This window comes from Petromyzon marinus, chromosome 46 (assembly GCF_048934315.1).
Source record: "Petromyzon marinus isolate PM22_M1 ecotype Great Lakes invasive population chromosome 46, UKy_Petmar_22M1.pri1.0, whole genome shotgun sequence".
In the NCBI taxonomy this organism is placed as follows: domain Eukaryota; kingdom Metazoa; phylum Chordata; class Hyperoartia; order Petromyzontiformes; family Petromyzontidae; genus Petromyzon; species Petromyzon marinus.
Genome location: NC_133712.1, coordinates 7,843,623 through 7,870,090, shown reverse-complemented (window position 1 = coordinate 7,870,090; position 26,468 = coordinate 7,843,623). Strand labels below are relative to the sequence as shown.

General features: G+C 49.2%; 1 protein-coding gene across 3 annotated transcripts in view; it reads left to right on the top strand.

Annotated features, from left to right (window-relative positions):
* LOC116952276 (nicotinamide phosphoribosyltransferase-like) overlaps nucleotides 1–17,484 on the top strand; it is a 34,038-nt gene extending 16,554 nt beyond the window's left edge. The window contains exons 2-11 of one of the 3 annotated variants that reach the window (XM_032971478.2): nucleotides 260–416; nucleotides 883–986; nucleotides 2,207–2,335; nucleotides 2,731–2,889; nucleotides 4,231–4,449; nucleotides 5,468–5,696; nucleotides 6,106–6,225; nucleotides 9,333–9,473; nucleotides 9,886–10,011; nucleotides 15,061–17,484. In XM_032971478.2, coding sequence (XP_032827369.1) covers nucleotides 964–986; nucleotides 2,207–2,335; nucleotides 2,731–2,889; nucleotides 4,231–4,449; nucleotides 5,468–5,696; nucleotides 6,106–6,225; nucleotides 9,333–9,473; nucleotides 9,886–10,011; nucleotides 15,061–15,192 — 1,278 coding nt within the window. In that variant the 5' untranslated portion in view covers nucleotides 260–416; nucleotides 883–963 and the 3' untranslated portion in view covers nucleotides 15,193–17,484. Of the gene's footprint in view, nucleotides 1–259; nucleotides 417–882; nucleotides 987–2,206; nucleotides 2,336–2,730; nucleotides 2,890–4,230; nucleotides 5,372–5,467; nucleotides 5,697–6,105; nucleotides 6,226–9,332; nucleotides 9,474–9,885; nucleotides 10,012–15,060 lie in introns of those variants that run through there. The other 2 variants (XM_032971477.2, XM_076074145.1) reach the window with 2 other exon arrangements.
* Nucleotides 17,485–26,468: the final 8,984 nt, after the last annotated feature.

The following is a 26,468-nucleotide window of genomic DNA, read 5'->3' as shown; positions in this document are numbered from 1 at the left end:
GGAAGAACTCCAAATGTGAATGCACACACGTGTGCTCCCGATAGCCGAGTTCAAGCGAATGGATTGACCAGCAGGCGCCCCACAGAGTCTTTGGAACCGTGGTGTTGGATCGACACTGGACAGATTGGTGTTGTTATTAAGAGAGAGCAAAGGTCGAGAATGCGTTCGTCTGGGAATCCAACCACTTCTAAACACTGCTTGCTTCTGTCCCCGCTGCCGGTTGCTGGACCCCCCCTCCCCTACACCATTTCCCATACAGGTGTCGCACTATCGGCAGTTTCCTCCCAACGTCACCAAGGTGTACTCGTACTTCGAGTGCCGGGGAAGAGGTCATGTCAGTAGCCAAGCAGAGCCCCACAAGTTCACCGAGTCGGTCTTCTTCGGGCTGCAGTACACGCTGAAGAAGTACCTCTGCGGTGAGTTCCAAAGAAGCGTCTGCAGGGTTTATCGCTGCTCCCTCGGTGACTGTTGCCGGGAACTTCGCTCGTTGAGTCCTCCACCCGTGTTGAGGTATCGCCCAGACACGGACGTTTTCGTCTCAACCACCACCACACTGTGCTCAACCACCACCACCACACTGCAGGTCAGCAGCTCACTCACCCACTCACTCAGCTACTCATACACCCAATCTCCCACTCAGTCGCCATACTGCAGGTCACAACAGCTCACTCACTCACCAAGTTACTCACACACCCACTCACCCGTTCGTTCACCATTCACACGAACGCATCTCAGGAACGTAACCCCCCCCGTTCGTCGAGGACTGCCTGTACGCGAATGGGCAGCGTGCAAGCAGCTGGTAAGCTTGTCGCGAGTGCCCGGTACCGAGATGACATGAGGAGATGACGGAGCTCAGAGACCGGTTGGATTCGTTGAGTGCAGGTCAGGTGGTGACGAGGGAGAAGATCCAGCAAGCCAAGGAGATCTACCAGCAGCACTTCCAGCAGGACATCTTCAACGAGGATGGATGGAACTACATCTTGGAGGTGAACGTGGACGGTTGTTTAGGTCCGGGTCTTGTAGGCGAATGATCTCCTATCAAGTCGGTATCTTCCGGTTAAATTCACCTCCTTGCTGTGTTGCTTCGTTGGCATGCGGCGGATTGTTCATTAGCTCTGAATTTGCTTGCGTCCATTCTTCCCATATTATCTCCGATTTAATTGGTATCTTGTCATGAGGCAGGGATTCCACTTGGAGCTCCCCTCCACCCCCTCCCCCCCGGTCCGTGAGCCTAGACTAGACGCAGTTCGATTTAAGTCTCCCCCTTTTAAGTCGTTTTGCAAATACGTCGTCACTTTATGATTAACACCGCCACCTGAGTTGTGTTGCCTCAACCCCATACTTATTTCGCTGACAGCAGTGCCAGGGTGGAAAGATGTTAACTACCTTACCTGGTATGCAGGAGGTCATGGATTCAATCCTGACCCTGGCGCCTGTATATTTGGAGTTTGTGTGTCTCTCTCTCCGTGGTCGCGTGGATTTTTCTCCAAGTCCTCCGGCTTTTCCATCCTCATTTAGACTCAACGTGTGTCCGGTACCACCTGGGGTGGCATAGCTTTCGCAGCTACAATTTCTTTGTGTGGCCAATATTCAGAAATTATATTGCTAACTACTTTGAAATGAGTGCGATTAGCAAATGATTCCCTCAAATTAGCCGTATGCATGAATTCTAAAGTTTTAATCACCTGAGACGGTACCCATTTCTGCCCGAGGTACTAGGACCCCCCACCCCCACGTTAGAGAACGGTCCACCGAAGCGGATATCGTCAAGGTACATCTGAGATTCCTTCATGATGATGAATATGATATATTTTTTTTTATTTTACCAGGTAAGGCCCACTCAGCTGTATAGTTATTTTTCATATGCGACCTGGCCACATATGATAGCTCAACGAAGTGACTTATCACGTGCAAATTTACAGCAGCCAAATACTCTAAACACACGTTCCTACTCCTACCAGGCGAACGGATTCCACTTAGCCATTTCCGTTTGAGATGGTGCTGGATGGGAGCATGAATATGATTATGATGACGACGTTGATGACGACAATGATGATGCTATGTTCATGGCAGCAGCACGGGGGTTGGCTCCCATTTCAGATCACGGCGGTGTCTTGAGGCAAGTGTGATGATGACGACGATGATGACGATGATGATGATTACGATGGCAATGATGGTGATGATGATGCTGCTGTGCTCGCGGTAGGAGCACGAAGGGCGGCTGCCGGTTCGGATCAAGGCGGTGCCGGAGGGAACCGTGGTGCCACTGGGGAATGTGCTATTCACCGTGGAAAGCACCGACCCCAAGTGCTTCTGGATCATCGGGTGGCTCGAGGTGAGTGGGGCGCTCCCAACCCCCTCCACTGCCTGCAGAGCCCCTCGGTGATGGGTGGTGAGATGTTATCTTCCTTGTCCTGGTATGCAGGAGGTCATGGGTTGGGTCTGAACCCTGGAGCTGTATATTTGGGGTTTGCATCAGTCTCTCTGTCCCCATGGTCACGTGGATTTTTCTCTGGATCCTCCGGTTTTTCCCTCCATATTTAGAATCAATATCACGCGTTTAGAGTATTTGGCTGCTATAAATTGCCACATCATAAGCCACATCGTCGAGATATCAAATTGCGGCCAGATCGCTTCTGAAGAAGAGCTACGTAGCTCAGTGGGCTTTACCTGGTAAAACAAAAATGGTAAGAAAATCAATTGTTTGTTTGTTTGCTGTACCCAACACAGACCATCCTGGTGCAGACGTGGTACCCCATCACCGTGGCGACGAGCTCGCGGGCGCAGAAGCAGCTGCTGGCGCGCTACCTGTGTCGGACAGGCGGCAGCCGCGGCCTGCTCGAGCGCCAGCTGCAGGACTTTGGGTACCGCGGGGTCTCTTCCCAGGAGGTGGGGCTGACCGCTGAAGCCATCGAACAAAGACGGTCACCGCATTTGCGCGCTTTCAGATGCACTTCTGCAGCCACCTGAATCGCTCTTCCTTCCGAAATTAAGAAGGCACTGGCGCTTTGCAATTTTAAGCTCATTTCTTTAGAACTGATGTTTGCCTTTAGTTTGTCCTTCCCCCACTCTTCTGATTAGCATGGTTGTCAATGTATGGTGTGAAAGAAGTTCAACATACATGCATAGACTCACACAGAGACCCATAGACTCGCACAGAGACCCATAGACTCGCACAGAGACCCACAGACTCACACGGAGACCCATAGACTCACACAGAGACCCATAGACTCACACAGAGACCCATAGACTCATCACACAGAGACCCATAGACTCATCACACAGAGACCCATAGACTCATCACACAGAGACCCATAGACTCAACACACAGAGACCCATAGACTCACCACACAGAGACCCATAGACTCACACAGAGACCCATAGACTCATCACACAGAGACCCATAGACTCATCACACAGAGACCCATAGACTCATCACACAGAGACCCATAGACTCATCACACAGAGACCCATAGACTCATCACACAGAGACCCATAGACTCACACAGAGACCCATAGACTCATCACACAGAGACCCATAGACTCATCACACAGAGACCCATAGACTCATCACATAGAGACCCATAGACTCAAACGAACATCTGTCGTTGCCATCGCGGTCCTCGTAATCGTCGTTGTCGTTGTGGTCGGCACGGCAACATCAGTGGCTCGGCGCTCAATGGCAGTAGCGTCATTTCGGTCGTCTCTGTCTTAGTCCGCGTTGTCGTTACTGTTGGCAGCATCAGGTATAGCAGCAGGCATAGCAATAGCAGCACAAGCGCTATGAGCAGCAGCAATATCATCAGCGACATCATCACCTTCAGTGGCAGCGGCAACAGGGTGGGCGCAGTGGTAACCCTCGCGCCTCACACCAAGAATACCCTGGGTTCGATTCCCAACTCGGGCGCCTATCCACGTGGAGTTTGTACATTCTCCCCCACCCTGTTCTCCGTTGGTTACCTCTGAGTTATTTGCTTTCCTCCCATAGCTATAAATAAACACATACAACGAGAAACTGGTATTGGTAAAAAAATAATTTACCAGCTATAAGCTTCTTTTTCAGAAGCAAACTGGCCACAAATGATAGCTCCACTAAGTAACTCATCATGTGTAAATTTAAGGCAGCCAAATTATCGAAGTAATATAAAAGCACGTTTCAAAATGTGAGGGGGAAAAAACCGGAGGACTCGGATTTTTATTATCATCGTGTATCCCTTCTGTATGCTTCAGAGTGTTGCCCCCTTCGTCTCCATTAAGTCTACGAGTGCGCCGGTTTCCTGCCACGTGCATAAACACCCATCAATTGGCGCGATCCCAGACAGCGGCTATCGGCGGTGCGGCGCACCTCGTCAACTTCAGAGGCAGCGACACCATGGCCGGCGTCATGCTACTGCGCCGCTACTACGGCTGCCCCATGGCCGGACACTCCATCCCCGCCGCCGAACACAGGTGACCCCGATCACAGCTGCGCCTCTGGAGAATCGTGACCTGTGTCAGTTGTATCACCTGTGCCACCTGTATCGCCTGTGCCACCTGTACCGCCTGTGCCGCCTGTGTCACCTGTGTCACCTGTGTCACCTGTGCTGCCTGTGTCACCTGTGCTGCCTGTGTCACCTGTGTCACCTGTGCTGCCTGTGTCACCTGTGCCACCTGTGCTGCCTGTGTCACCTGTGCTGCCTGTGTCACCTGTGCTGCCTGTGTCACCTGTGTCACCTGTGCTGCCTGTGTCACCTGTGCCGCCTGTACCGCCTGTGCCACCTGTGCTGCCTGTGCCACCTGTACCGCCTGTGCCACCTGTGCCACCTGTGTCACCTGTGCTGCCTGTGCCGCCTGTACCGCCTGTGCTGCCTGTGTCACCTTGTCACCTGTCCCATCTGTGTCACCTGTGTCAGCTGTATCACCTGTGCCACCTGTGTCGCCTGTGCCACTTGTGCCGCCTGTGTCACCTTGCCACCTGTCCCACCAGTGCGGGTTCGACCTGGGCAGGCCGGGAAATGGCGGCTGAGTCCGGGTGGGCAAGGATTGATTTGTACTGCGATCTGGTGGCGGTGGTATTGTGTCGAGCTTGAGTACGGTACGATCAATGATTGGTTTCTGCTTGGGTGTAGATCGTGTGGGTATGACGTCAGTTAGAGCTCTCCACCATCCAAAATCAGGTTGTCACCTGGACAAATGTGCCAACTGATGTTGTGTTTTCTCCAAACTGGTGGCAAAAGCAAGTGATATTTAATAATTTTGCATACGACGTGTCGTCGGTGTTAGCAAGATCTCAGATCACTCAGATCACTGAGCTCTGAACTCAGATCACCAAAATCATTTGCTTCCTTTTTCGCGTAACACGTATCAACAAATATCCGCTGTGCCACCTTGGTGGACAGCGAATGTCTGCTGAGCCTTCTTGTCGGGAACAAACGCTTGCTGGCACGGTTGGGTACCCACCGTCGTGGTGCTGCCGTGTGGCCAGCAGCACGGTGACGGCGTGGGGGCGTGAGCGGGAGGGCGCGGCGTTCCGCCACCTGCTGCAGCAGTTCCCGTCGGGCGCCGTGTCCGTGGTGAGCGACAGCTACGACATCTTCCACGCGTGCCGCGAGCTCTGGGGCCGCGAGCTGCGGACGCTCGTGGAGGAGCGCAGCCTGGTCGGGGGGCAGCTCCTCATCCGCCCCGACTCGGGTGACCCTGCCGACACCGTGCTCAAGGCAAGGCGAGGCGGTGGCGACGGTTGTGGCGGTGGTGTTGGCGATGACGGGCGTGTGTATGCATGTTTGCACTTTTTTTGCACCTTACCTAGTCAACCGTGCTAATCGAAGGTACGTACTACCACTGTAGCGACAGTGGAGTGACAGTGGTAGTGGCGGTGGTGGTGGCGGTGGTGGTGATACAGAACCGGACCACATTGCCAATCGTGGCCTAGAATTGGGCCATTCCTGTTCCTGGCACAGATAGCAGCAACATTGCACCCTACTGGCAGACCAGGGGCAGCTACCACCAGGGGTCCCCTTGGCTAGGCTGCGGCAAGGCGCTTCCAGACGTCCTGCATGGGAGGTGCAGCATACACGTAAAATAACGACGACGATGACGACGATGATGGCAACGTTCGCTCCGTAGGTGTTGAACATCCTGGGCAAGGCGTTTGGCACGGTGGTGAACGAGAAGGGCTACATGGTGCTGCCGGATTGCCTCCGCATCATCCAGGGTGACGGCATCGACATCAGCTCCCTCAAGCGGGTGAGCAAAGATCCCCGGCGGGTGTCCCTCGCTTCCGTGTTCCCCGTGCCCCTCCCTCCACCCACTCCTCCGGTCCTCCCGCTCGTTCTGTCCCTCCCCCCACCGGCCCTACGGAGAGTGGGGGATGGCGCACCCCCTGCCAGCGGGATCGGTGGCGTCTCCCTGGCCACGCGAATCGCGTCCCCTCTCAGAGACGTCTGTGGTCGTGGCTCTAATTCCATTTGGCGCTGTCCGTGATATTTACTCAAAAACGTGTTAGTCTATGGGCCATGTTAGTCTATGGGCAATGTTAGTCTATGGGCGATGTTAGTCCATGGGCAATGTTAGTCTATGGGCCATGTTAGTCTATGGGCGATGTTAGTCCGTGGGCAATGTTAGTCTATGGGCCATGTTAGTCTATGGGCCATGTTAGTCCATGGGCCATGTTAGTCTATGGGCCATGTTAGTCCGTGGGCAATGTTAGTCTATGGGCGATGTTAGTCCATGGGCCATGTTAGTCTATGGGCCATGTTAGTCCGTGGGCAATGTTAGTCTATGGGCAATGTTAGTCTATGGGCAATGTTAGTCCATGGGCCATGTTAGTCTATGGGCCATGTTAGTCCGTGGGCCATGTTAGTCTATGGGCGATGTTAGTCCATGGGCCATGTTAGTCTATGGGCCATGTTAGTCCGTGGGCAATGTTAGTCTATGGGCGATGTTAGTCCATGGGCCATGTTAGTCTATGGGCCATGTTAGTCCGTGGGCAATGTTAGTCTATGGGCAATGTTAGTCTATGGGCAATGTTAGTCCATGGGCCATGTTAGTCTATGGGCCATGTTAGTCCGTGGGCCATGTTAGTCTATGGGCGATGTTAGTCCATGGGCCATGTTAGTCTATGGGCCATGTTAGTCCGTGGGCAATGTTAGTCTATGGGCGATGTTAGTCCATGGGCCATGTTAGTCTATGGGCCATGTTAGTCCGTGGGCAATGTTAGTCTATGGGCAATGTTAGTCTATGGGCAATGTTAGTCCATGGGCCATGTTAGTCTATGGGCCATGTTAGTCCGTGGGCCATGTTAGTCTATGGGCGATGTTAGTCCATGGGCCATGTTAGTCTATGGGCCATGTTAGTCCGTGGGCAATGTTAGTCTATGGGCAATGTTAGTCTATGGGCAATGTTAGTCTATGGGCCATGTTAGTCTATGGGCCATGTTAGTCCATGGGCAATGTTAGTCTATGGGAAATGTTAGTCCGTGGGTAATGTTAGTCTATGGGCAATGTTAGTCTATGGGCCATGTTAGTCTATGGGCGATGTTAGTCCGTGGGCAAAGTTAGTCTATGGGCCATGTTAGTCTATGGGCGATGTTAGTCCATGGGCAATGTGAGTCTATGGGCAGTGTTAGTCCGTGGGCCATGTTAGTCTATGGGCCATGTTAGTCCGTGGGTAATGTTAGTCTATGGGCAATGTTAGTCTATGGGCCATGTTAGTCTATGGGCGATGTTAGTCCGTGGGCAAAGTTAGTCTATGGGCCATGTTAGTCTATGGGCGATGTTAGTCTATGGGCAATGTTAGTCTATGGGCAGTGTTAGTCTATGGGCGATGTTAGTCTATGGGCGATGTTAGTCTATGGGCGATGTTAGTCTATGTGCCATGTTAGTCTATGGGTGATGTTAGTCTATGGGCAATGTGAGTCTATGGGCGATGTTAGTCTATGGGCCATGCTAGTCCATGGGCGATGTTAGTCTATAGTTGATGTTAGTCTATGGGCAATGTTAGTCTATGGGCGATGTTAGTCTATGGGCAATGTCAGTCTATGGGCAATGTTAGTCTATGGGCGATGTTAGTCTATGGGTGATGTTAGTCTATGGGCAATGTTAGTCTATGGGCGATGTTAGTCTATGGGCAATGTGAGTCTATGGGCAATGTTAGTATATGGGCCATGTTAGTCTATGGGTGATGTTAGTCTATGGGCGATGTTAGTCTATAGTTGATGTTAGTCTATGGGCGATGTTAGTCCGTGGGCAATGTTAGTCTATGGGGCATGTTAGTCTATGGGCAGTGTTAGTCTATGGGCAATGTTAGTCTATGGGCAGTGTTAGTCTATGGGCAGTGTTAGTCTATGGGCAATGCTAGACTATGGGCAATGTTAGTCTATGGGCAATGTTAGTCTATAGTTGATGTTAGTCTATGGGCGATATTAGTCTATGGGCGATGTTAGTCTATGGGCAATGTGAGTCTATGGGCAATGTTAGTCTATGGGCGATGTTAGTATATGGGCAATGTTAGTATATGGGCCATGTTAGTCTATGGGCGATGTTAGTCTATGGGCAATGTTAGTCTATGGGCAATGTTAGTCTATGGGCGATGTTAGTCTATGGGCAATGTGAGTCTATGGGCAATGTTAGTCTATGGGCGATGTTAGTATATGGGCAATGTTAGTATATGGGCCATGTTAGTCTATGGGCGATGTTAGTCTATGGGTGATGTTAGTCTATGGGCAATGTTAGTCTGTGGGCGATGTTAGTCTATGGGCAATGTGAGTCTATGGGCAATGTTAGTCTATGGGCAATGTTAGTCTATGGGCGATGTTAGTCCATGGGCGATGTTAGTCTATGGGCGATGTTAGTCTGTGGGCGATGTTAGTCTATGGGCGATGTTAGTCTATGGGCAATGTTAGTCTATGGGTGATGTTAGTCCATGGGCGATGTTAGTCTATGGGTGATGTTAGTCTATGGGCAATGTTAGTCTATGGGCAATGTGAGTCTATGGGCGATGTTAGTCTATGTGCCATGTTAGTCTATGGGTGATGTTAGTGTACATCTCTATCTACGTAAGCTGTGTCCTTTTTAAAAAAACGTTGGTGATCATCTCCTTCCTTCCATTTAGCGCCGTCCGTGATATTTACTCAATAGCATTGTATAGGATGCTCCTTCCATTTGCGTCCAGTTGTTCAAGTCGCTTCTGTAACTTAATTCCTTGCCTTCCTCAGCTACTTGTGGTGCCTAATAATTGTCCTAGTCAAAACTCACTCATATCATTTATCGTTTTCTCATCACAAGTTCAAGATATCCAACGTTGCCTTTTTCTTATCGTTCTTGTTGTGTACACGGCTCGCTATCCGCTGGCAGGTTCTGGACGCGGTGGAGAATGCCGGCTGGAGTGCTGCGAACCTGTTCTTTGGGAGCGGCGGTTCCCTGCTGCAGAAAGTCAACCGCGACACCCTCAACTGCTGCTTCAAGTGCAGCTACGCCGAGTTCGACGGACAAGGGGTGGGCGCCAATGGCAAAGATCCCCCGCGTAGCCTTAACGGACCTTTGGGGCAAGTGCCGTTGGTTAGCGAGTAGCACCAAATGGTGGCCGGCACGGCGCACGAGGGAGGCAAGTGACAATGTGTGCGCACCGCACCAGGTGCTCATTTAAGTCTGAGTCCATCTAGGGGAAGCCCAGGTCCGGACAGACACAAAGACAGAGCCCCCGTATAGGCGTTTAACAGACTCTTGGAGCAAGTTCTGTTAGGAACGGTGTGCATATGATGTTCAATGAATGGTCGTTGTAGGATAGTTGAGTGGTGTTGCATTCGGTGTTTTCTATGGAATGGGTTGGGTGCTGTAGGGTGCTCGGGTGCCTATGGGATATCCTGGTGGAGGAACCGTGGGTGTGTGTGTGTGTGTGTGCCTGCAGGTCGATGTTTACAAGCAGCCAGTGACAGACCCCAGCAAGTGCTCCAAGCGGGGACAGCTGTCCCTGCAGAAGACCATCGATGGGCAGCTGGTGACCGTGGAGGGCGGCAAGGGAGATCAGGACACGGTAAACGCGGTGGCAGGGCGTGGTCGGCGTGCAGCCTGAGGAGCCACGGTGGCTAGGATATGTTAACTTCCTTGGCTGGTATGCAAGAGGTCGTAGGTTCGATCCTGACCCTGACCCTTGCTGTATATTTGGAGTTTGCGTGTTCTTTCTCCCCGTGGCCACGTGGATTTTTCTCCAGGTCCTCCGCGTTTTGCCTCCACATTTAGAAACATGCGTTTAGTGTTATTTAGCTGCTATGAATTCCACATGATAAGTGACTTCATTGAGCTATCATTTGTGGCCAGGTCGCTTCTGAAAAAGAGCTACGTAGCTCACTGGGTCTTACTGGTAAAATTTAAGTAGTTTATAGTTGAAATCGTTTATAATTTTACACGAAATGCCCCATCACGTTACTTTTTCGGAAATGCTGCAAAGCCAGGAGAGATGATGATGTTTTTGGGATGCCTTTATCCAGGAGTAAATAGATCATGAAATGAGAATATATATACGCGTAATAATCTAAATATTTAGTTGTATAACTAACAACTAAATTGTATCTCACAAACACTGAGGAACCACAGAGAAGCTGGTGAGCAGCCAAGTGGTGAACCGGTGCCGACAATTGCCTAAGCTCTGCAGTGCTCTATATATTAAGATATTTTCAGGCAATGAATGAGGGTTTTATTAATGCGGGAGGAAACCGGAGCACCCGTAGGAAACCCAGTGCATGCGAGGGGGACGTGCGGGGGTGACGGGACGAATTTTGCCGCCACTTTTGGGTTTTACGTCTTCCACGTTTGTGCAAATGCCCGAGGATGCACGTCTACACGAGGATGCACAGATACACGAGGATGCACTTCTACACGAGGATGCACAGATACACGTGGATGCACAGATACACGAGGATGCACTTCTACACGAGGATGCACAGATACACGAGGATGCACGACGCTACTTTGTGGGACCACTTTCCAGTCACTTTGGGTCGGGTCAATCATACAGATGAGTGCACATAAGTGGATGAATTTCCGCCAGCTTCTGGGTTACTCCTCATATCCGCATAATGGGAGCAAGGTGCACGCCCGGACGACAGAGTTGGATATCGTCATGGTGGGTAACGGGAAATATCGGCCCTCGCAGTTGCCGAGCCGTAGGCTCAGAAACGTAAAGCGTCCAGCAACAAACAGCGCTGTCGAAGTTGTAATAGGTGAGAGTTAACACGTGTGTTGATGAGTAGGGCTGTGAGAGCGGTGAAGGGGCGGGGGGGCGGGAGAGAAGATGATGGCGTGAGGGAAATCAAAGGTGGAGCAGTGTGAGGGAAGAAGGAGAAAGAGAAGTGAGGTGACCTGCAGCGTGGTGCTGTTGTATGTGGATGGTCTTACAATATTGATATCTAAATTAATTGATTCTCGCAAGCTCGTGTCTAGGGGTTTTCGTACATCAATTATAAGACCACCTCCACAATTGATACCAGGTTCATAGATCTGTCCAGCAGTACAGGCCTTTTCAAGCAATACGACCCATGAAATAGTAATAAACCACTCGGACACTCAGTACACTACAAACCTGAATATTTAATAGATCAAAGCATCAACTAGTGCCATAATCACGTCAACTCTGCATCATTATACTTCTACAGTATGCATGAAAAACACGCGACCAACTAACGCAACTGTAGGAACCAATATATGATAAAGACAAGTATGAATGTCTAGATGTATAAGCAGCTAACGTATGAGCCCTCTAAAGTACTCCCCCCTCTTCAGTGATGTCATGAAGTATTGTTATAAGTAGAAAATATCTGTTACAAGATAACCGCTAGATGTTTCCTCTGTGAGCAAGCACCAATACCTCCTCCGCATTGGTGAGGTTAAGGTAGCAGTCTCTCGCCGTTCTTGGCTTGCAATCACTCAGACAGTCTGCAGCCGGCTAAGCCTCTGCATGCACTGTCTCTATGGGCGATGTTAGTCTGCCAGTGAGGGTGCAGTTCGCTCCTTCGGTGTGTGCTGCGCTGGAGCCCCAATCGCTGATGAGGCTCGTAGACCGCTGGTCATGCCCACGCTGGTGTAAGTCAGATGCCCATCACCCCCGCCCCGCCCCCGCGTTGTCTTCAGTGTCAGGCACGAAGGTTTCTGCACCACTCTGACCTTTCACCTCTCAGGCGATAAATCAGACTCGATATGCCTTATATCAGACTCACAAAGCAAAGACGTAGCAATGTGCCCACGTATATGTGTTGCACTCCTTAACAGAATATCAAAACCAACCCACATTTGCAACTACTAAAAGATATGCAAACCTTATTATATAGCCTTAACAAAATATGGGAACGCACCAGCGTTAGAACTAAAAAATGTACTCTCCAAGAACTTAACAGAATGCAGAAAATATCGGAAAAACCAAATGGTCCTCTACCAGTCTGGAAAAACAAAGACTGTGCACATCACAACAGGCCGAACAATATATCAAGAAACAATAATTCTACCAGTAATATATCAGAACAATTATCGTTTTGCCAGTCGATTATCTTGGTGAGGTCGCCCATGGGAGCCATGCCCTTCGCATAGACTGACTTGAGAACAAAGAGTTTAATATTAAATGGAAATTTCCAATCTTGAAATCACGCCCCTTCTCATGAATATTAATTACTGTTAATTCAACTAGACGATGTAGAACCTAAGTCTTTGGACTTGGAGGCTGGATGTTATAACCAAGTGTAGTGAGCGACTTCCGAGACACGACGTGTAGAGGGCTCCTTATTTATTTCTCACACTTACAGGCACAATCACTGAGCAACACATATATATACGGGGCTATGCATAGCTGACCCATCCACACAGCCCCATCGTCGGCATCTAACTCTATAGCTGGCTGACTAATATAGCGATGACGACGACGATGGGAGCCGTACAGTGGATCGGCCACGCGGCCGGACGATGAAGAAGAGATGACGGCGAAGACAGCGACGGCAGCCAGGGCCCGGACCCCATGACAGCCCCGAACCTTCGGTCACTTCCCCCCTATATACTCCTCGGCGTGGCCACGCCCCGCTTCTGGCCACGCCCCCTTCTAGAACCTTCGAGTAGGTTCCCGGAGCTTCCCGACTGACCCCGCATTTAACCTTTAACCCAGTTACGCCCCCCTTATAATTGGTTATTGGTTATTATATAACACACCCATACCCGTGATTATCCCTCCTGGTCAACAGATGGCACCCTGTCGGGTGCATTTGAGGGCGAGCAGGTGCAAGCGTAAAGACATGGAGTGGCCGCCAGAGAGGTGCCTGCAATTAGGGGGAAAGCAGTAATTAACAGGGTGCATTTGGGGGACAGGCAGGTGCGAGCGTGGGAACACGGGGTAGACGCCAGAGAGGCGGGAGATGGAGATGTTAAGAGAGCACGTGCAGGAGGCACCGGTGAGGCACCAGCTTAATAGGGTGTAACTGAGGACCCTTAAAGAGGAGGGGGATATCAGGGTGTGTGCGGAGCAACTCGGGGTTGTTGGTTGGAGCTGAAGGAATGAAGAGGACAAGAGCCGGGGAGAAGAAGCCTGGGACCTTGACCTCTACACCTCGCCCTCTACACCTCGTCCTCCCCAGCGGTGTTGTCTGATCCCCTGCTGGGGCAAGGACGAGGTGGAGGTGTGAGAGAAGAGTGACAGGTTAGCGGAGTATAGAGTGACAGGCTAACGGAGTATGGAGTGACAGGCTTGCGGAGTACAGAGTGACAGGCTACCGGAGTATGGAGTGACAGGCTAATGGAGTATGGAGTGACAGGCTCACGGAGTATGGAGTGACAGGCTCACGGAGTATGGAGTGACAGGCTCACGGAGTATGGAGTGACAGGCTAGCGGAGTGTAGAGTGACAGGCTAGCAGAGAGAGGGAGTTGGGAGCAAGGCTGTGTTGTGTTAGTGCGAGGAGCATTCATACGGGATGCGAAGTAATACAATGACACAGGAGAAAAGCTAAAAGTGTCCGTGTGAATACACCACTGCACATGTATGATGTTTGCTACTTCTTGCAAGTGTAGTGACTGACTCAGAGACACTAACAGTAGGAGGCACTCTGTTTATTAACAGCCTTAAAAGTTCACACTTATTAACTACAGCTGCCAGTCAGGACAGCTGGCAGACTGCCTGACTGACGACGCCGAGATGGTGAAGACAGCGGCGAAGGCTCCGGCAGCGCGACGAGGGGATCCCGCTCCAGGCAACAGCCCCGAGCCTCCGCTCGAGGTCCCCTTTTATCTTCCCAGCGTGGCCTTGCACCGCCCCAGCCACGCCCCCTTTCTGTAACCTACTAGGGGGTTCCCGGGCTTCCCTCACGTGCACCTTTCCCCTACATCCCTCTCTCTGGTCTATCACGTGACCTGCTGTCAGTCATGGCTGCTGTAATTTCAGATTCCCTTCCCTGCCAGCAACAATTCTATGCTGCTAAGTGAGCGATTCTATGTGACTACACAAGGACCAACATTTTAACTAACTTATTTCTGACAAAGGGCCTATGTCCCGTGAAGTTCTCAGGTGCGATATCTCTTATTTATATATTTCTTGACATGAGAATGAAAGCCTCCCTTTCGAGACCATAACTCTGCTGAGAGGAATGAAGGCCCTGTTAATGAGCTCAACATGTATGTCGTATAAAAGAGAGCACCTTAAAGACACTTGTGATGAACAATGCTCAATCTAATATTCATTACGTATTCATTATCATCAATGGGTACACAGCGAGCAGTGAGTGGGTGGGTAAGTGGGTGAGTGATTAATTGAGTGGGTAGGTGGATAAGTGAGTGGGTGAGTGGGTTGTTGTCACCTGCAGTTTTTGACAGTGTGGTGGATGAGAATAAACCGTCAGTGTCCCATAGACCGAGATCTCAATGCACTCCTATCCTGTGCTGAACACGCCGTGCGGTGACGCCATGCAACATGCTAGGCATTATGGGAGGACCGACCCCTGTGGTCACATTCATACAGTACCTATTGCTGTCTGGAAATCACCATTTGTGTGTACATGCATTCCTATTCCTCACGGCCTCTGACCATCTCTCTCTCTCTGTCCGTGCCATGTGCAGGATCTGCTGAGAATCGTGTTTGAGGATGGACAGCTTCTCCGGGACTTCTCTCTCGAGGAAATCCGGGTGAATGCCGCCCTCCGAGAGGAAGATTTTTCTCCCGACCCGAACCCCGACGTCATCCTCCAGTGAATAACCGTCGTCGAGTCTCGGTTATCTGGGGCAACGGCGGCGGCCAGGATTATACGACAAAAGAATACAAACACGGGTATTGCAAAAGCGGCGTAAAGGACATCTAAACAACCGTACCAGTGGGTTATCCTGGGATCACGACCCCGACGGAACGAAGATGCGGAGATTTGCGGAACGCGAAGCGACTGCGCGGTTGTCCGGGTCGGCCTGCGCGTCGAGAATTTCTCCCCCTCAAGCCTCCGCGACGTGGCGGCGCAGTGGCACTGCAACTCGCGCATCCCCAGACAGAGAGAGCCGCCGTAATGCCCGTGGAATTGCCCGTGGTAGTGTGCTTGGCACAAACTCGACACACGAAATGCTCAACTCGTGGATTGCAGGCGGCCGTAGCGAACAACTTGGCACGCTCATTCGAAACGAGCGATTTAAGATGAGTCTTTGAAACATTTCTAGCATCGTGGTCCAAATTTCCAATTTCCAACATTTAATAAATGTACATAATTGGTAAAAGCCAGATGAGCAATATCGGCCCGGCTATTCAAACCTAACTAAACTAAACTTTTTTATTTTACCAGGTAAGCCCCACTGAACTATATAGCTCTTGTTCTTGGTTCTTTCGGTAAAGTCACATAGAAGGGAAACAATAAAATAATGAAAACATAAAACAAAATTCTCACAACGTTTCAACTGCAACACAAGCAATCATCATCAGGTGTGAAAACTACAGCAAGAAATTTTTAAAAAAGTGGCGGGTTTTTCACACCTGATGATGATTGCTTGTGTTGCAGTCGAAACGTCGTGAGAATTGTATTGTTTTATATTTTTATTATTTTATTGTTTCCCTTCTACGTGACTTTACCAAAAGAACCAAGAATATGAATCCCTGCAGTCACGAAAGCTTTAAATCAAAATTTATATAGCTCTTTTTCAGAAGCTACCTGGTCACAAGTGATACCTCACTCGAAGTGTTTTATCATGTGGAAATGTAAAGCACGTTAATTCTAAATTTGGAGGGAAAACCCGAAGGATCCGGAGAAAAATCCACGCGACCACGGAGAGAGAGAACACGCAAACTCAAAATATGAGGGCATTGTCCCGGTCGTGATCGAGCCCACGACCTTCTCCATACCAGGCGAGGTAGTTCACATCTCGCCATTTTCTGGCCGATGCTGCGTCCAGCTTGCACTGCACATGGTGGACGGCTGCCACCGTGGGTCCCCCCTCGGCTGGACTTCCGCAGGACGCTTGGAGGTATCCTGCATGGAGAGCACGGTACAAATGCTAAGTGACGACGATGGTGATTACCCCCGTAGAAGGGGGGTGACGATGTAAAATGTGCCATCGATTTAAATGTCTTGAAGTATTTGGTTTACGTGCTCCGACGTGCTTGCGGTCACGAGTGCACGGAGTCACACGCCCCTGGCAAGTGAGGAGCAGCTGATAAATAGAAACAGTGCCACGCGTTGGAAAATAAATATTTCGTTATTTCTTCACAAACACGGTTGATTAACCCTCAACCAGGATGACTACGGATACGAGTTAGACGTACAAAATGTTACAACGTTAACGTTCTTATTATCATAATCATTATTACGACTGCTTGTGTGTTTTAAATTTCTTTTAAAGAAATTTCTGGGAATTTTTTTTAAAGCTTAAATGTTGCGAACCTCATTTTAATGTGCTTGTGTGCCTGTGCGCCCGCACATCAATTAGCAATGCAACGCTTCATCAAAACTTCGATGGAGAATCTTGCGCTCGCGATACGTGCAGCGAATCGCTCATCCAGGAGACGGTTATTAAAAAATCTTTGCAAGTTATCATCATCACGAGGGTGCTGCCGCGGTGATGCAATAGGCAGCAACACTGGACTCGCAATCCAGTGGGTCAACGGTTTGATCTCCAGGCGCGGCAGTTGAAACAACGGTGCAAGTTTTTTTCTTAAATTCACATCCCCCCCCCCCCTCTGCGCCTCTGTCCACCCATCGTGGTCGATCTGCAGGTTACGCGTGGTGGGGTAAAATGTGTGGGTACTCCCACCTCTTTTAGATGTCTGGCCCCAATGTGGGAGAGTTGGCCGTATACCTGTGGAGGACCTTCGACCAACAGTGGCGTGAGCGAGCCGACGACACCTTTTGCCTCTGTCGATAAGCACGCAAGTTAAACGGACCCCTTATCGATTACTTTGGAAACATTGTTTAGAGCAAAGCTTCTCAGGGAAAGGAATTGCATGGAGGATATGAACTATTAAACTTTTTTTAAAAAAATTGTGAGTGCGGAGTGATTTGATTGAAATCGGCTGTACGTGTACGCACGCGCGTCGACCGACGTGGGAATCGCGCCAGCTCGGTCGGCGCTTCAACCGGGGGTCGTGCAACGCCGGGGATCGACCCAGCGACAGCTGCGGGACAAACTCGAGCTGCCCCCCCCCTCCCCCGCCAACCCTCCTCCCGACATCGCGTTGCCATAATTTCAATCAGCTCAAGTTTGACTGATACTCTGGGGGTGGAGCCAGAATTGCACCGTTGCCAACCCGGTAAAACGTGCAACGTTGGGCCAACGATGGCATATGCTGTATACGCTTGCAACCGTTGGTGGAGCATAAACAGCCATCATCACGCAGGACTTCGGTCATCCACGCAGCAGCGGCTTTTTCGGCTGGCCGTCGGACAAGGACGGGTCACCGCTTCACGCCGCGCTTTCTGGAACGCTCTTCCGAAGTTAGGAAGCTACTGGAGCTGTGAAGTGTTAAATAATCTAGATTGAATACTAGTTTCTTCAGAAATGCGTTTTTGTGTTTAGTTTGTCCTTGCCTCGCACCTGCAATTAGCACGGTTGGCTACGTACGGTGCGACAATTTCAACATTCATACAACTTTGGACGAACGTTGGACTAACATTCGATGTTTTACTGGGGATTGCGCTTCACAGGCTGGCCTGAATTTCATACAGAGCCCGTGCTAGGCGGATGCTGGAGGGGGCCCTGCACCACGAAATGCCCCCCCCCCCCCGGCACAACCAAGTTCATGTTGCTCCCTAGCGGTGAATCACTCGCTGTGATGGTGGCCCCCCACAACAGCTGTTCTACTGACCCCCCCCCCGTTAATCTGTGAGGAGCTGGAACCGGGCCTATGCAATGGCGGAGCTAGGATTTTCAGGTAGAGGGGCAACCCCTCCAGCAATGAAAAATGATAGAGGAGTTGTTCGTAAGTAAGGACAGAAAAGGAGGAGGGGGCCTTGGCTGGCCGTGGTAACGAAGGTGACGAGTGTAGAGTTAGTACTTTGTAACGACTTGGATCGTTATGGTGGACGATTCGTCCTGTCGACTTGTTATTTATTTAAAAAATACGAAATAAATGTCTGAGTTTTGTTCGTCTTTACTCTTTTTATATATTGAAATGTTTTAAATATCGTTTTCATTGTGCGTTGTTATGGTTGTGACGCTGCACAGACAAACCTCTGTGCTAACCCGCGGTCTTGTGACCTTGTAAACCCTTCCACTTACGAACGAGTTAGGTTATATGAGTTCTGTTCGTAAGTCCATTTGTTCGCATGTCCATGTTTTACTCCGGCATGTACACTAAACACGGGGAATGGCTTTAACAGTTGTATAATCTCCTGTAGATGTCACTGATTTTTCATCTTCTGCAGATGTAGATGCCACTGGGTCTTTATGTCCTGCAGATGTAGATGCCACTGGTTCGTCACGTTCTGTAGATGTAGATGCCACTGGTTCTTCATGTTCTGCAGATGTAGATACACAAGTTCTTCATGTTCTGCAGATGTAGATGCCACTAGTTCTTTATGTTCTGCAGATGTAGATGCCACTGGTTCTTCATGTTCTGCAGATGTAGATGTTACTGGTTCTTCATGTTCTGCAGATGTAGATGCCACTGGTTCTTCATGTTCTGCAGATGAAGATGCCACTGGTTCTTCATGTTCTGCAGATGTAGATGCCACTGGTTCTTTATGTCCTGCAGATGTAGATGTAACTGGTTCTTTATGTTCTGCAGATGTAGATGCCACTGGTTCTTCATGTCCTGCAGATATAGATGCCACTGGTTCTTTATGTCCTGCAGATTTAGATGCCACTGGTTCTTTATGTTCTGCAGATGTAGATGCCACTGGTTCTTCATGTTCTGCAGATGTAGATGCCACTGGTTCTTCATGTTCTGCAGATATAGATGCCACTGGTTCTTCATGTCCTGCAGATGTAGATGCCACTGGTTCTTCATGTTCTGCAGATGTAGATGCCACTGGTTCTTCATGTTCTGCAGATGAAGATGCCACTGGTTCTTCATGTTCTGCAGATGTAGATGCCACTGGTTCTTCATGTTCTGCAGATGTAGATGCTCGTTCCCTTGGTGCTCGTGTTTCCTCTGTACTCTCTTGAAAAAAACTTACCAAGAAATGTCAGCACAGTTGCTCTCTTCTTCTCTTCATAAATCAACTTGTAACAGGCAATAGCATATTGAACAGCTGCAACTGGGCATACGGACAGGTTTGTTCGTACCTCTGAAAGTTCGTAAGTCGATTTGTTTGTAAGTAGAGGAGTCTCTTACGGTATTTATCATCGATCGCTCTATCGTTCACACCAGCATCACCACCAGTCATCAACTCAGCTACCCCTCCCCCCCCATGGACTGCATTCGCTAAAGATGAACATGCGGAAAAAAATCGGCGGTCGGGGTTTCTGCTGTCTGTCTCTCACGTCAACGCTAGGTGGAGACGCGTCCACCCACCTCTGCCTGCAAATTTTGACGGAATCGTCGTCATTGCTGTGAACCGTACGAAAAAATGTTGGTTTTGAAGTTTAACGCCTGTCGTGGAAGCAAAAGGAATGGCGTGGACTTAATTTCGGTCGTTAAAATTAAAAGTCTCTCCGCGTTGTGAACGTCCTGAATGAATATTCTGCCTGATGACGACCGCTTGTGTTGCGATCGAAACGCCGTGATTTGTTTTATTTTATTTCTACCTACGTGACTTTACCGAAAGAACCAAAGAGTATGGATTCCTGCAGTCACGAAAGCTTCAAATCAAGATCCTTAATTAATGATTGCTGCCCCTGAATGATTGGTGGGGCCTGTGTCTCGCATTTGACTGAAGGCTGTCGCACCTGCAGCCTGTGGAGTTCAGTGCCTCTGATGAGTGAGCAGCCCGCCCTGTGGACGAGGTGAAACCTCTCACGTGACCCCTCGTCAGACATTCACCAACTCATCTGACCGTCACCACTCATCAATTCACCTGACCCTCACCTCTCATCAATTATCAACTCACCTGACCCTCACCACTCATCAATTCACCTGACCCTCACCTCTCATCAATTATCAACTCACCTGACCCTCATCACTCATCAATTCGCCTGACGCTCACCACTCATCAATTATGAACTCACAGTATATACATCAAGGCCGTAATTATAATATATATTGGGGGGGGACACATCCCTCTCATTATTCAAATATGCTCAAAATGTCCCCCCCCCCCAATATTGCTATAAAATAAATTTCTGTTTATATTATTGTGGTTATGGTTGTACTTTATTAATCTCTAATATCTGCCATTACATAGAATGAAACAAGAAAAGTAAAAAAAGAAAAAAAACAGAGCAATGTAATACAATATACACTATTAGACATTATTGTAAAAAAATATATTTAAAAGTCCATCCTATGTGTTAGTGAATTTTTTTATATTTTAGGCAGGAAATGGCAGGAAATTACTTTTCAAATTTAGATATATTTTTCTTGGTTGGGACCCCCAGACCCCTGGAAGATTTGGTCCCCCCCAATGTTGACTCCATGGCTACGGCCTTGATATACATAGTATATATACATAAACACATGCATAGTATATATACATAAAGACATATGGCATTAATTATTTGGTCATTGACTGCACTCACTTTATTATTAATCTGGCTCTGTCTCTTCAGATCATTTCATTTCATCATCACGTTATAGATTAGAGAAAAGAATATACTTTAAGGATAACCCAGCGGCACCGATGAAACCTCAACATAACTGTACTGCATCCTGCAGGTATTTATTCCGTAGAGTGGTGGTGTATGGGAGCGGTGGCACGGTGATTCATTACCAGGCTGCGGCGACTATGAAACCGGCTTACCTGAGTTCAATTCCCAGCGAGGGCGAACGTCAGTGGCGAGTGACTCTCCTCTCTCTTCCCTTGCTCGTCCATCAAAGGTTGATGATGATCACGACACGCTGGGGTACGGTGAGAGCACAGATGGCTGAAGAGGCCAATCTGAGCCCGGACCACTCCGTGGCACCCTGGAGATGGTTGGTAGCAGCCTGCTGCTGGGGGACGGGTCTCTTGATATGGGTCGTGCACTGCTGTTAGAGGCGGCAGCGCCATCCCAGATGAGATGTCGCCAGGTCGGACGATCCTGAGCAAGGCTTTCCCATGACTTTTGATCGATGGTAAGTGACTATCATGGTGAAGTATGGTCCAATGACCCCCCAGTGAACCACACGGCGTGGGGATGTCCTCATACAGCAGCGGAATTACAAATATAAATCCAGTATACTTTATTACTGCTACTGCACTTCTTTCAAATGTTCTTGCCGTTGGTTTTCACACCTGATGATGACTGCTTGTGTTGCAGTCGAAACGTCGTGATAATTTTATTGTTTTATATATTTCATTTTATTGTTTCCCTTCAACGTGACTTTACCGAAAGAACCAAGAATATACTGCCATATTGTTAATGCCTCATTGGAATGTGATAACGTGTGTGTTGAACTTCTTTCTCACAGTACGAAGACAATCGCGCTCATCGGGAGATGCGGGGGGAAGACCAATAATCTAAACACAAAACATGAGTTTTAAAGAAGTGAGTTTTTAATCGAGATACCAAGTGTAGGCTTCACACAATAAACAGCACTGTACCGAGTCATATATGCTCTTTTTTTGTTGAATTGCAACAGCCCGTATGTTGACAACGCGTACAGTCAAAGTTAAATAGTATTAGTGACGGTTTGTGAAATAGGCATCATAGTTAAGGGCAGTAACAACAACAAGGGGGCACGTGGCTCATGTCACAAGACATACAAAGCCACAAGACCACCCCATCACACAGTGCCACCATTCATGCGAGTCTCGCTTTTCTTAAACAGATAGGGATGAGGAAGAGAGAGAGAGAGAGAGGTGGGGAGGGAACTGACCCCCGCTCAGCGGTCAAAGCGGGAACGAAATTCGGAGCGGTAGGAGGCCGTCTTGTAACGTCTTCTTTTTTTTACCGTTGTGTAAGCCACTTTTATTAACAAGCAAGCTTGGCAGCGTTTCTGTCGCAAAAAGGGATAAATAATTATAATTAAGCATCTCGGCTGCCTGCATCGAATGCAGTTGCACGTAATAATTATCATTCGCTCGAATCATTTAACCAGGCGAGAGCCCCTTTTGAGACGACGGTGTCTCTTTATTATACAAGGTAGACCTGGGGTTAAAATTGGAATTCGGTCTCTTCACATTTGTTTTTACCAAACGTAAGCATGCATGCGCTTTCATCACATGGGCAATGCAGTTTGCAAAATGAGACTGAAAGCAAAACCATTCGCTATTCTGCCGCACATCCAACTGTTGCATAGGGGGACGCACCATACATACCCAACCGTGCTAATCGGAGGTGCGGTTGGAAGGACAAACTACACACAAAAAGTTGAAAAGAAATGTGTTTTCACTCTAGATTTTAAAGTGCATAGCTCCAGTGGCTTCCTAATATCGGAAGGAGTGCTCCAAACGGCTGCTTACGAAGGCAACTGCCTGGTTGGAGGACACCAATGGTACACCAGCATTGTGCACTACGACCCTGTTGATGGGTTGTAATACTAAACGTACGTAAGCGGTTAGCGCGCTGCGCTACGAGCCCAGCGACCCGAGTTCGATTCCCGCTGACGGCCGACACCGGTGACGATTAACCTGAACCGGTCCCAGGGCCTCTCCTAGGTAGACTCAATCTCAAATGATTAGCTGGTGGGGTGTGTTCAAACATCGCCAGCCGCAGGGGAGACAACGGCGACCGGGCGTGGCGTTCGCCATCCACCCTCTCGTGTGCTGTCCCGGTCTTCATAGGTGCTGCTCGCTAACATGTGTGTATGTGTGTGTGTGGTGTTGCCTTTTCCCGTGGGGCGCTACGGTGGCTAGGAGATGTGGGGCGCTACGGTGGCTAGGAGATGTTAACACCTCGCCTGGTATACAGGAGGTCGTGGGGTCAATCCCGACCCTGACGCCTGCTGTATATTTGGAGTCCAAGGCGCTTTATAATAATTATAAACATTGTACATGAGATGATGGTGGTTAAAATAAAGAGTGGATTTATTAAAAGCCCGGGTTCTCCGTTCAACGTTGTCTGTTACACGCTTTCTTTTAACTCACTCTGTTGTATCCTCAAATCTTGTAAATCAGTTTTCACCCACTTCCCAATGTGGTATCAACTGCAAACTTGGTATACTGATGACAATACTATATTCTATCATTAAAATATTTTTTATTTCATTTTAAACATTCTTTTTTATATGTTATGTTTCGGTTTGTGTCTAATTGTCCACGCTCAACTGACGTTGGCTGTAATTGACCACGGTCCCCTTACGTTGTGGAAAGCTTCGGGGCCACTTCCTGGAGTCGTGGAGTTCTGACATTACTCGTACAGTTCATAAAAGCGTGTTTAAAAAAAAGTATTTTTAAATGTTACTTATTTTTTTGTGTAACTCTAGAATACAAACTTGAGGTCCAAGCGACGAGGCGTGATATCTTCGATAAACAGTACTGCACGTGTTACAGGCTTTATAGCATGAGATCACACGAGACATTTATACGTCTCATTCCATGAAAGGGATCAATATGTCGTTATTTGTAAGCGAATGCAGTCAACTGTGGATGTACAGACTAGAGGGAGGGAGGGCACTGGTGGAGTGTGGGTTTTAGCTGTGGAGGGAAACCCATGCACAGCAGAGGGGAGACCGTACAAACTCTGGAGAGAGTCCGCAATCGAAGCCAGGAACCTTCTTGCTGCGAGGCACACGTGTCACCACAGCACCACTCCGCCACCCAAATAAAATGTTCAACGGTGTTAATTGAAACGAGCGTATAACGTCGTCTTAATATTGTTGCTGGGCTATGGCACAATGGCTGTTCCAACACGCATCGCTGGTCGTGATTGTAGGTTGTGGACAACACATGGGTCTCATTGGCACTGCTGCTGTTAGAGACTCTGTGCAACAGCCTAGCATGCGGTATTGTTTTTTACAGTTTGTGTGTCCCTGTGTCTCCCTGTATCACCCCTCGTGTCTCCCCACGTGTCACACCACGTGTCCCCGTGCCTCACCGTGTCGTAGCAAGGCACAGCAGCAATGTGAGATCCGTACATTCACAATGTCCCGCCTTCAGTGGGTTTGGGCGTCACGGTGACGAGATGCTAGCTACTTTGTCTGGTATACAAGGAGGTCGTGGGTTCGATCCCGACCCTGACGCCCGCTGTATATTTGGAGTTTGCATGTCTCTCTCTCCCCGTGGTTGCGTGGATTTTTTTTTCCTCCGGATCCTCCGGTTGAGAGTATTTGGCTGCTATACATATCCACGTGATGATAAGCCACTTCATCTTCTTTGGTTCTTTCGGTAAAGTCACGTAGAATGATAATAAAATAATAAATTGATAAAATAAAATAACACAATAATATTCTCACGACGTTTCGGCCACAACACAAGCGGCCTTCATCAGGTGAAGGGGGCGAGACTGTCTGGTAGGACAGCGCTGGAGTGAAAGAGCCACGTTCAGATACGGCCTTTAAGCTTAGAGTCGCGGCATCTCTTCAGAAAGGTGAGAGACTCGATTAGTTGAGCCTTCTTATCCCGAAGTCTGTTGAATGATCTTAAGGATGTGTGGAATCCCTCCCCGTAGAGGCGGTTAAATTTCGATTTAAAGCTTTCGTGACTGCAATGATTCATCTTCTTTGGTTCTTTCGGTAAAGTCACGTAGAATGATAATAAAATAATAAATTGATAAAATAAAATAACACAATAATATTCTCACGACGTTTCGGCCACAACTTCGTTGAGCTATCATTTGTGGCCAGGTCGCGTCTTGAAATAAGCTATATAGCTCAGATGGATGGGCCTTACCTGGTAAAATAAAATAAAAAATAGTTTTAGTTTAGTTTCAAAAGTCACCTTCAGTTGTTTTTGTTATGTGAATCACTATTATGTTTTGCGCGTGCAGCTCTTCCACACCCAGGCACGAGAACATTGGTGGAGCATTTCAGGGGTTAATTTGTGCGACGCTGGGTTCGCGCGGATTTCCCAGTCGCTCCTATCGTTCCGCAACAGATGGCGGTGGCTTTGTCTATTCCGACAGGGGGGAGAACAGCCCAGCAAGCTGCAGCTCGACGTCCCATCGCTGTGCCGTGTCCACCTGTCATCCTCCTACTACTCTTCCCCCCTCCCGTGCCAACCATAAACCCACTGATCATTAAAACACACCGCGCCTGTGACCAAATCACCCAGAACGCGCCAGACCTCGGCAGACCTCCGCTGCTAAGCAGGCTTTGAGCCTGCTGCAGTGCTGCTTGGGACGGGCAACTGCCACCAAGCGTAACAACGGATGCCGTGGGGCTGCTGAGAGTTGGCGCGGATCTCACACAAACGCTGGAAGACTTCCCTTCCCGTGGGAGTCGAGGTTGCCGTACCCTGGCTTGCTAGGAGAAGGCGATACACAGCAGGCGTGGACTCATCTCCATCTGTTACATCTGTGTGGGATGGAGCGTTGCCCCCCCCCCCCACCCCCTTCGCGTGAGTTTTCTCCGGACGCTCCAGTTTCCTCCTGCACGCATAAGCATCCATTGATTGGCCGATAATTAACACCTTCACGTATAAAGGACCGCAGAGCTTGGGTGAGAGTTTGGTGCCAGCTCACGGGCCTTCCTGCTGCTGCCTTTCCCGCTCGACTGCGGCTCCTCCTCGTGCTCACCGAGTCATCCTCTCTCTCCTCGAGAGCGAGCGGACGCGGTGCTACTTGCGGCGACGGCACGTTACAAGCTTCCGTTTTTATTGAGGGCGGAGCACAAACCATGACTTGTCCCATACCCAAGTGCGCAAGGATTGGACTGGCACCAGGGCTGTAGCGGGTCCATGTACTGCAACCAGCGGGCGCAACGATCTATTTCAACGTGGGGGGCAATGCAAGATCCGACTGTGGGGCCCCCTGCTCTCTCCCGACTCACTTTGACTGAAATAGCTACAGGATGTTTTTTTTAACCCGTATACAATAAT